This window comes from Muntiacus reevesi, chromosome 3, assembly GCF_963930625.1.
Source record: "Muntiacus reevesi chromosome 3, mMunRee1.1, whole genome shotgun sequence".
Classification (NCBI taxonomy): Eukaryota; Metazoa; Chordata; class Mammalia; order Artiodactyla; family Cervidae; genus Muntiacus; species Muntiacus reevesi.
In genome coordinates, this window is record NC_089251.1 from 100,750,641 (window position 1) to 100,762,002 (window position 11,362).

General features: G+C 51.5%; 1 protein-coding gene across 1 annotated transcript; it reads left to right on the top strand.

Annotated features, from left to right (window-relative positions):
• The first annotated feature begins 4,424 nt into the window (after positions 1-4,424).
• LOC136164056 (putative speedy protein E7) lies at positions 4,425-8,306 on the top strand. Its single transcript, XM_065928875.1, has 7 exons — positions 4,425-4,440; positions 4,526-4,642; positions 4,825-5,022; positions 7,096-7,154; positions 7,501-7,586; positions 7,975-8,149; positions 8,247-8,306. Exons 1-7 carry the CDS (start codon positions 4,425-4,427, stop codon positions 8,304-8,306), a joined length of 711 nt encoding a protein of 236 aa, XP_065784947.1.
• Positions 8,307-11,362: the final 3,056 nt, after the last annotated feature.

The window sequence follows — 11,362 nt, forward strand, 5'->3', positions numbered from 1 at the left end:
GAAGACATGTGTGCTGGAGTCCAAGCTAGGGACAGTGCCAAACTTGCCTCCCTCCACTCTACCTGTGCTGGAGATTTCCAGGACAGAAAAATTTCCAGAATATAGAGACTCCATAAAGAAGCTTCTGCTCCTGTCCCCCTCACCACCCTCCCTGCCACTCCCCACCGCCAAAAAACCCAAGTTGCCCTCCAAGAGTCATTCATATACTGTGAAATCTGAAGAATGGAGGAAGCTTCAGGGCAGCTCTGGCTTCAGGATAACCCCTCTGTGGGCTGGAATGAGAGGTGGAGACCACAGACTCAACCAGAGTCAGAAAGAGTGTCTGCAGGGAGAAGAGAAGATGCCACCCTCTCCTCACCCTCCCACCCTCTGTCTCCCTCAACTCTGGGGAGGGCACTTATCATGGGCCACCAACCAGAGGGAGCCATGGCAGAACCTATGGTCACTTCACCACGAAGTTTGGCACCCAGGTTCCCAGTGGAAAGAACGTTTCCAAGGGACCTAGCCTCTGCCACGTGTGTTTGTGTGTGGTCCTGGGCCAGACCCTGGTGCGCGCAGGGCCACTGTTTTCTCATTTATCAATAAAGTGCTTAAGATGACTAAGTTTCAAATGGCTTTTAGCCGTGAACTACTCTTTTTAAATTGATTCCTCTACCAATCCCCAGTAAACAAAACAGACACAGAAGATGAGTGGCTATCTAAAGCTGGAGGTGAGAATGGGGAGTGAGTGCAAATGAGCAGGAGGGATATTTTGGGAGGATAGATGTGTTCCAAAATTAGACTGTGGTGATGGTTGTTCAACTCTGTGGAAATACAGTAACATTCACTGAACTGTATGTTTTAAATGAGTGAAATTTATGCTGTGTAGCATATATCAATAAAACTTGTATACCTTAAACCTACACAGTGTTGCATGTCAGTTATATTTCAGTAAAACCAGAAGAAAAAGTGGTTTAAAAAAAAGAGGATGAAAAGGTAACCTACAGATTGGGAGAAAATATTTGCAGATCACATATCTTACAAAGGACCTGTATCTGGGCTATATATCATAAAAAACTCTCAAAACTCAACAGTAAAAAAGTAATTCAAGTAGAAAAAAACATGAACAGACATTTCTCCAAAGAAGATATACAGATGGCAAATAAACACATTAAAAAGATGTTCGATATCATTATGGAAGTGCCATTAATTCCACAATGAGATACGGTTAAAATAAAAAGTGATACCCCAAATGCTGACAATGATGTGGAGAAAGTGGATTATTCATTCACTCCTAGTGGGGATGTACATGGGTTTCCCTGCTGGCTCAGTGGTAAAGAATTCGCCTGCAATGCAGAAGACTCAGGAGATGCCGGATTGATCCCCGGGTCAGGAAGATCATCTGGAGGAGGGCACAGCAACCCACTCCAGTATTCTTGCCTGGAGAATTCCATGGACAGAGGAGCCTGGCAGGCTACAGTCTATAGTATCGCAAAGAGTCAGACACGACTGAGCGCATTGGGGATGTATAATGACATACTCTTCTATCCTAGAAGAGTATGGCAGATTCTTAAAAAACTACATATGCACTTTACCATACAACCATGGATTACTACTAAGCGATAAAAAGGAATAAACTATTGATTTATGCAATTCATTTAATAGTTCTCAAGAGAATTATGCAAAGTAAAAAAAATAGATCAGATTATACAGTTTCCATTTATATATATTTGAAACTAAAAATTACATGGGAGTTCCCTGGTGATTCATTGGTTAAGAATCCACCTGCCAATGCAGGGAACATGGGCTCCATTCCTGGTCCGGGAAGTAATATCCCACATACCTCAGGGCAACTAAGCCTGTGGCCCGCAGCTGAACCCAAGCGGCAATGTCGATCTCCTGTCGGGATGCTGTGCTATAGACGTACAAGTCTGTACCACTGAAGGAAATTTGGTAAAAAGTGTGCATAGTGTCTGTCTGTATCAGTTCTTACAACTGCATGTGAATCTACAATTATAAATTAAAAAGTCAAATTTTAAAAATCTTAATATATATGATCATAGCTAAACACAAATCAAGAAATGTAGTAAACACAAGAAAGGGATAAAAAATAAATGACTTAAACAACTTTATTATGGATATTCATCAATTTTTTTTTATCACTTTTTGTGATAAAAAGTGGATGTGTGATATGTGGATGTACCGCTTTCATTTAGAAACATGAATTGGTTAGATAAAACACAAGCTGAGTTTCAGAGGTATTACTGGGGCAAGAGAAAGTGATCCCAGTGTTCAGCCCGGGACACTAACTCCCTCCTCCTTGAGGCCCACAGTCTTTTCCTTGAGAGTCTTTTATAAACCCAAGAGCACTTCCTGGTGGAATGGTGTGACATCATCATGAACTCATGACAAGGGTTCCGGAATCTTGGAAGCCATGGGATCCCGAACACTTGGCTACAGTCCACGGTCTTCTCCCGCTGCGGTAAGTCTGCATGTTGAGTAAGGGTGGGAGCCTAGGTCTTGAGGGAGCCTTGTGGTGTCCCCTCAGGGTGGGCATCACTCTTTTCTGTACTAAGGTGAATCTTGGGTCCTGAACTATGTCCTTCCAAACTGTCACAGGGGATATGGACGGGGTCACCTGTGAATTTCCAGATGAGTGACTGGGATGCAGTAGAAATACAAAGAGGTCTCACGTTTTGGGGGAAAAGAGAACCAGACGGGATGTGGGTAAGAGGAGAACAAAATGAGTCTGGGAGAAGGGGGAGAGAGAGTAAAGCGCTTTCTATGAGAACTCGCCCTTGAGAACCGTGGGCACATGCAGACACCACTCAGGCGGACTCGACCCTCAGAGGCCAGGCAGCACTGGACTTCTGGAGCGAGCTGCTCAGTCAGCTTCCAGGGCTGCTTCAGACGGGCCTGGGCCACTTTGCGCAGACTTTCGCCAGGCTTGATTGCCCATGGTTTTACAGTGGTTCACAGGGCTTCCCAGGTGGCCAATGCAGGAGATACCAGAGGTGGGGATTTGATCCCTGGGTCCAGAAGATCCCCTGGAAAAGGAAATGGCAACCCACTCCAGTATTCTTGTCTGGAAAACTCCAAGGACAGAGGAGCCTGGCGGGCTAAAGCCCATGGGTTTGCAAAGAATTAAACACAACTGAGCAAGCACACACAGGCAGAGCTGATAACATAAGCAGGTAAGCTGGCCCAGTTCAACCCTAATGGAAATGCGACTGAGGCTTCAGTGGTGGCTGCCACAAGCCATTCTTCCCTTGAACACTGGTCAGACACGAGGTTTTTTTTAGTATTTATTCATTTATTTATTTGGCTGTACTGGGTCTTAGTTGGGATCTAGTTCCCTGACAAGATAGAACTCAAGGCCCCTACATTGGGAGCGTGGAGTCTTAGTCAATGGACCATCAGGGAAGTCCTAGATACAAGTTCTAATCCCAAGTCCAAAGAGCTCTAGCCACGGTCAAGGAGCAAACCTGAGACAAATTACATCATTGCTTCCTCACCTGCAAATAGGCGAGTTATACAGTTTACCTCATGCCTCATTATAAGTACTGAATGAGGTAATTCCCAATCACTAAAAAAATCTGGTTTACTAAGCAGTCAATAAATGTTAGCTACAGTTATTGCTATTTTAAATATTATTTGGTCTCACAATAAGCAGGTTAAGCAGAAAGAAGTGGCCTGGTCAAAGTCAAGTTGATTTCTTTCCTTTTTTTTTTTTTTTTTTTTGGTGCCCAGAAAAGACAGGGCCCCTCTGAACTCCTCACTGCCGCCTCGGAGTCCGTCCCAAGCCAACAGGACTCAGCAAAGAAAAGCGTGCGCATGGAAGGGAAGGCAGGTGTGTGTGCTCATTCGCCCCCCTCTAACCCCTGTCTCTGAATGAAGATGACAGATCGCCATGGCTCCAGCATCAATTCTTCCCTGAACTCTCCAGTGTGGGTCTGTCAGGTGGGGGAAAGGGTGTCCAGGGTGGGGAGACAGGAGGCCACTCTCTTGTTCACTTTTGTAGTTATTAAAGACATCAATAACCAGATAATTTCACGTTTATCTCCATAGAGGTGTCCCCCAAGCAGAAAGAGGCCCAGGAGTGCAGGATTTCCCTGGCCAAGAAAGGTGATTATTTACTCAATTCCTACCCTCCTTTATGAGGCTTCTGAGGTGGTTTAGTGGGTACAGAATTCACTAGCAATGCAGGAGACACAGGAGATGTGGGTTCGATCCCTGAGTCGGGAAGATCCCCTGGAGGAGGGCAAGGCAACCCACTCCAGTATTCTTGCCTGGAGAATCCCATGGTCAGAGAAGCCCAGCAGGCTACAGCTCATGGGATCACAAAGAGTCGAACCCAACTGAAACAACCAAGCACGCACGCACGCACCCTCCTTCACAGACAAGTGCAAAGCGGGTGACGGTAGCTCTTATTCTGCAGATACCACATGCAAAGACCTCAAGGTGAGCAAAGAAAAAGGAAAGAGCCAAGTATTTCCCAGGCGGGTCCCCCACCCTGAGCACACAGGGTCCTTCCTCTCTCCAGCAGCTGCCCGGAACGGGAGCCCTCTGGCCTCCAGTCCTGCCCCTCTGGAGGCTGGTCCTGAGCAGAGAACCAGGAAGATGAGAGGCCGCAAGAGGAAGAAACCAACGGGTGTCAAGGCAGGTATGTGTCCTTGGCTTCCCTAGCCCCGCACGAGGCATCAGTCACTGCTGAGTAACCCCTGTCATCCTGCCCTCATGGCGGATCTTGGGTGGCAGGATCCAGTCTTCAGGGTGAGCTAAAAGGACGGATTCAGGACCTCCCAGGTGGGTCAGGTCCTCACTCACACAGTCTTGTTCCTGCAGCAGCCCACAAGAGCAGCTCCCTGGCCTCCCACCCCAGCTCCTCAGACGCTGTCTCCGAGTTGAAGTCCTGGAGTAAGAGGAAGCAGAGGAGGAACATATGGACTGTCAATCACATCGAGGGAACAAAACTCAGGATGAACAAGAGGAGAAGACCGAGCTATCGTCCAGAAGACCAAGAAGCCTTCTACCGACTTCTGGGTGTGTGTTCTGAGCCAGTGGAGGGTCAGGTCTCTTCCACACCAAGGATGCCAGGGGCTCAGGGATCGTGGCCGAGGCCCCCCTGGGGCTTGGAGCTGTGAGGTGTCCCAGTGGTGCAGAGACAGATCACCAGGATTTCATGTTCTGGTTCTGCTCTGGTGTTGATGGGTTTTCCTCTGAGACAAGTTCTTGGAGGGAGAAGGGAAAAAGAGACTCATGGCTATGTTCAATGATCAAGACATTTTAGGACAAATCAAGGGGGAAATTCCCTGCCCATATTTATTCCATCCAGTTAAGGTTTCAGAGATCAGTGATGAAAGGACCAACTAGATTTTGCTGTCTTGATGGTCAAAGTGGGAGAAGGCCCAGAATAATTACAAAAGTAAGTAATTTGCCAGTGACAAATGCAGAGAAGGAAAATTCTGGAAAGGTAATAACACCTGAATATTCATTGGCAGGACTGATGCTGAAGCTCCAGTACTTTGGCCACCTGACGCGAAGAGTTGACTCAGAAAAGATCAACAACATCAATGACACCTAGGGGCTTCCCAGGGCACTAGTGGTAAAGAACCTGTCTGCCAATGCAGGAGGCATAAGAGACTCAGGTTCAAACCCTGGGCTGGGAAGATCCCCTGGAGGAGGGCATGGCAACCCACTCCAGTACTCTTGCCTGGAGAATCTCATGGACAGAGGAGCCTGGCGGGCTAGTCCATAGTGTTGCAAAGAGTTGGACAGAACTGAAGGGACTTAAACACACAGCACAATGGCACCTAGAGGTGGGCTGTGGACAAGAGTAGGAGCTTTGCAACACAGATACTCAGGGAAGGGCTGCAGAGGTGACGTCACGACCTGAGGCAGGCCCTAGTGTGGTAGCTCGGGGATGAGACAGAAAAGACACTGTCCACTAGCTGCATGCAGTTATTCAAGTTTAACACTGAATATTTAATTTAAACTTCTGAAACTCAGTTCCTGGTTCTCACCAGCAGCATTTCATATGCTCAGTAGCCACATATGGCTAACACTACCTTTTTTTTTTTTTTTTTGCTTCACTGGGTGTTCACTGCTGCATTCAGGCTTTTTGCAGTTTCTGTGAGCAGGCTTCTCACTGCGGGGGCTTCTCTTGTTGCAGAGCACAGGCCCGGTGCCCAGGCTTCAGTAGTTGCAGCACATGGGCTTAGTTGCCTCACGGCATGTGGAATCTGCCCTCCTAGACCAGGGGTCAGACTCATGTCCCCTGCATCGGCAAGCAGATTCCTATCCGCTACACCACCAGGGAAGTCCTAACAGCCATCACGCTGGATAGAAAGATCTAGACCATTTTCATCATCACAGAGCTGGGAGCCAGGCTTTCAGCTGCTCCCTGTGTCAGGGAGGGCAAAATGATCCATCATCCCTCCATTATCCCATCTGCGCAAATGTCATTGTCCAGGGTAAGGAGGGAAGAACAAGGAGGATCTGATATTCTCAGGTCACCACTGGAAAATGGTGACCTCCAAGGGACAACAACTGTAGCCCCCCCATGAGCCTGCTGGGGGCAGGTGAGGTCAGGTTATTATCTGCAGGAAGTGGCAGAACCCAGGAGAAAGAGGGCAGTATGCCCAGCACCCCCCACCCCAGGTTGGGGTGGGTATCAACGCCCCACCACCCACACAGGGTGCTTGGCTATCAGATGGGGCAGGACAGACTTGCACAGTGTGATGAAGTGACAAGGAATGTGGTGCCCAGAGGCCCAAGGCCATATCCAAGCTTTGACTCCAGGAATACTATGCTAAAACTTTGAGAACCAGGTTCGTATCTCTTCGTGAAGCACACTTATCAATTCCCATGTGTTGAAGATTAAAGAACAACAGCAAACTCTGAGGCTGAAACCCACTCTTCCTGTGCCAATGGAAAAAACAGCTTTGTCACTCTTGTTAAAGCTCTGAGCCTCCCAGTAGGGAAGAGAGTTGCCTGCACTCCCTGAAATAGAGGAAAGGGGAGAGGTTTCCTGTCCTCCTCCTCCCTGTGAGCTGAAATCCCACAGCCCCAGACTCGGTGCTCCCAGGCCCTCACGAGATCTCCCTGCCTTTGCAGAGGATCCCGTTATCCAGAGCTTCTTGGAAGCTGACATGTTCCTGAAGGTGTCTGACAAGGTACTCACAGCACTAACATGAGGAGGGATGCAGGGTCACCACCCCATGGGGGCAGGGACAGAGGACAAGGCGTCAGCCTGGGCAGAAGCCCTGGAGAGACCCGCCTCGGTGCCAGCAAGGAAGGCAGGACAAACGCAGTGCCCTGCACCGGCACTGAGCATCTCCTCCCTGGCCTCCCCTTGTGGCCTCGTCTCCATGTGTCAAAGGGCCAGGAGACCCTCAGCAAGGCCCACCCTGGGAAGCTCTCCCCCCTGGATGCGGGTGGGGCACACGGCCCATTCAGAAAGCTCCCCCTGCCATCCAGCCCTGGCCGCCCCCAACCCCACCGCTCTCTGTCTCCATGCAGTACCTGCTGTCCATGGTGGTGGAGTACTTCGGCCGTGTGGGGTTGCCCGGTCACCTCTACAACAGGATCCACTTCTTCCTGGCCCTGTGAGCACTGCCCGAGGGTCCCCAGTGGTGGTTCAAGGCCTTCAAGGGGTCACAGGGTCAGAGGAGGGGAAGGCAACCAGTCAGATTCTGGGGTAAGGAATGTAGCCAGGAGACGCCGCGCGCTGCCCGAAGACTGACCCAAGGTGGAACGCCCCGGGGGAATGACGGCAGGCAGAGCCGTGCCCTGGGCCAGACAGGCTTAGTGCTGAGTGCTGTCTGCATCCAGGTGCCCCAGCCGACGGGGCTCCCCTGGACCCTAGGCCTGGGTACTCTCTTCTGGACACTGGCTCCTGCAGGGTGACCTCGGCAGCCTCCCCACTGCCCCCCTTGCCCTGAGGCTGGGGGTCCTCGCGGGGCCAGTCCAGCCTGCCTTCTTTCCTGGTGGTAGCTACATCGCCTCTGACATGGAGGAAGACAACCTCATGTCCAAGCGGAGCATCTTCCAGTTCCTGCTGGGCAGGGAGCACTGGCCAGACCTCTACAAGGAGTTCCTCAAGTTGAAGGTGGAATTCTTCCATGCAATGGGGCACCGAGCCTGGGTCACCCCCGAGTTGTGCGAGGAGGTCTGTCTGGGATGGGGGCTGGGGGTCACACCCCAGAGGTGGGGGGGGGTACTGGGCCCTTCTTCGGGGGGCTTACCCTGCTGTGCTTCCCTTTTAGATCCAGGCTCAGAACCCACATCACTGGGTCTGGAGTCGGGTGCGCCAGTGCACCCCCTAGGTTCCCACGGAAATGGAGTGGGGAGTGCAGCTGGTCCAAGTGAGTACCAGGCTTCCTGGTGGGACAACGCCGCCCCCCTACGCCCTTGCAGTCCCCTCCCGGGCTGGGGGGCACAGGGAGGAAGTGCCACTGCGTCCCTGGATGCATGATTAGCCTAGGAAGCGCGCTGAGAACTCCCAGGGTACAGAAAGTAATTACTGTGTTTATATTAAAATCCTCCCAACGGATTCCATCACAGAATCATCAACTATGCTGTACAAGGTCCCAATTTGCATATCAGTCTTTTTTTCTTTTTTTTAGGAAAACTCTTGAAAATGCTGATCTAAGTCATGAAAACCTCTGCAGGGTTTTGATCTGAGTTGAAATTTTTAAATATAAATACATGAAAAACACTGAGGTCATCCTTTCTGGAAAGGAGCTATTACCCTGGTGGCTCTTGGGGGGAAAAAAAAAAGAGAGAAAGGTTAATTCCAGCATGTCATCGAAAGTTCTGTGTGCTTTGCTCCCTGGGCTGGGTCCCTGAAGGATGTGGCAGGGTCTAGCCTCACAAGGATGGAAGGAGCTCCTCGAGCTCTCTGGTCTCTGAACAAATAAGCTCACGGGAACATAAAGCAGCACACATGTGGAGCTGACAGAGGGCAGGTGCTGAGTCTCCGCACCTGACAAGCATCACACTCTTCAGTATTTGCTCCCTTTGCCTTCAATTTCGTTTTTATGTGTGGATTTACTTTAAGTGAAGGGAGACCTTCCATGAGAGGCATGAGGAACCCTCCGCCTGGGCTGGAACAATCGTGTGAGCTGAACCCCTCTGTCTCACTGCAGGGCAGGACGGGGCACACTCTGATCCCAGGAGAAAGAAAAGGAGAGACGAGAGCAGGGTGGGTGTGTTCTGAGATAAATCGAGTTTGGTATCAAGTCCTATTCAGCCTCAGTGTTTTATCTGACAACCAAGAATATGTCAGGACCCATACTCCTACCGTACGTATCAGGAGTCTCAAATTCCAAAGAAAACAGCATTTTTACCACAATAATAAAAAAAAGAACAGCAGTCACCGGGGCCCCTCTTGGATCTGGCCATCATAAAAACGACGAGGGTGACGCTGATTCTCCCAGAGGCCGTCTGCGCACTTGGAGCTGCGGTCCTGACAGACTCCTCACTAGGGGGCCTGCCACCCACCCTGACCCCACTCTCTCTCTCTCCTTCCCCCCGGGGCGGCCTCCTCCCCAGGCCCCGGGCAGCCTCAGACAGACAGAAAGCACTGGATGGGCCTCCAGCTCTCCGCAGGCCTATGGAGCACTGTGAACCGAACCTGCGGGGCCGAACCAGCCAGTGATGCGATGGCCCCTGGCCTCCCAGCGGGTGTCGGCCAACAAGGTCCTGAGCCCGAGGGCCCTGGAAGGGCCGCGCAGTAACACGGAGGGGCCCCCAAGGGAGCCGAGACCGGAGCAGGCGCCTCCACGGAGACCGAGGGCGGGCAGAGGAAGGGCCACAGAGTGCAGCAGGAGGCCTGCACCGCCAGGAAGAACCCGAAGAGCCCAAAGAAACCAGCAGGTGATGAGGAAAAGAGGTGGAGGTGGCAGGAGAGAAACACAGGGGCAAAGAGGAGGACAAGCGAGGACACCCGAAGCCACCTGCAGGAGAGCGGCCTTACCCGACAAGACGGGACACTCCAGCTGAAGGATGGAGGGCAGATACGGAGCACACGGGCGGTGGATCCAAGGCTGAGACAGAGCGGGAACAGAAGGGGGCTCCGCAGTGAAGAGCCCTTCTGCCAACGCAGGAGACAGGGGCTCAGTACCTGGGTCGGGAAGATTCCCCTGGAGAAGGAAATGGCAGCCCACCGAAGTATTCTTGCCAGGGAAACCCTATGGACGAGGAGCCTGGCGGGCTACAGTCCATGGGGCTGCAGAGCCGAACATGACTGAGCAACTCTCACTTTCTCTATGTGTAGCCCCTTTAGGTACAAAGTTTCATTACTGAGCAGCTGCTACACAGCATTACTGGGTAACTGCCGGACAGAAACTGTCAGCTCTTCATCTTTCTTTCCCATGAAAATATCTAATTTTGCCAAGAAATTTCTGCTAAGGTTCCCAGGAACCTCACAGTCAAGTGTTAGAACAGTTGGTCTTCTAGAAAGCCAACTCCTTTCAGGAAGCAATACAATTGTTGTTCAATGCTATTTCAGGAAGGTTTAGCATTTTCTTCGCGTCTTCGAACCTTCCAGAAGCAAAGGACCACAGTACTTCCAGCCTGTGACACCCAGTCAGTGCTTCCCTGGAAGACCAAGGTGGAAGCAACTGGGCTAAGGGGCGGTTCTCTCCCAAGGGTGGCCACTGAGGGGCAAACCCAGAATCGACAGGACTGGACAACAGGCCACGCCATGTCCCCACCCACCCTCCTGTGAATTCAGTCCTGGGAAGCCAGATTCAAATGGGGCCAACCCCAAAACACTCCAGGAGCTCAGCTAAAAGGTCCCCGTGGCCCATGGGAGGGAACCCAAGGCCTCCTGGAGGTTACTGCTGCTGCAGTGCAGAATGGTGCCATCACCAGAGCTGGTATAGGGAGGACAGGATCACAAACAAACTTTTGGGCTTCAGAGAAGAGCTGGGCCTGATCATGGCAACGGCAAGTGAACAGCACTGGGAACTCAGGGGAGACTGCCAACGGGCAGGGGGGCAAAGCCCAGGGGAGCCAAGTGGTAGGCACTCTGGACAGGCTGTGTTTGCACCTGGGTCATTACATCCCACATAGCATCACAGGGTTTGCTCAGGAGCCCAAGCAGAAAGGGTGCTGATAAAGGGAAGCAGATGGAGGGGTTTCTGGGGCAGAGGAAGCAGAAGCCCCAGGGCAGGGTGCCATGCAGAGCTGGCATTAATGCCCTGCACCCTCCACCCTCGTGTCCACCTGCAGCAGCTTCGCCTCCCCTCCCTCCTGCAGGCCGCGCTCGGCACCTCCAAGCGCACTCTTCTTAGCTGGCCCCTGTGGGAAATGTGGGTGGAGGCTGAGGAGCGAGGAGGAGGGGGTGAAGATGCCCAGCTGACATCCAGGCACTGCA

Coding starts and splice junctions, on each gene's coding strand:
- LOC136164056 (XM_065928875.1), top strand. Junction 4,643..4,824: donor ACCAACGGGTGTCAAGGCAG/GTATGTGTCCTT, acceptor TTGTTCCTGCAG/CAGCCCACAAGAGCAGCTCC. Junction 5,023..7,095: donor AGCCTTCTACCGACTTCTGG/GTGTGTGTTCTG, acceptor CTGCCTTTGCAG/AGGATCCCGTTATCCAGAGC.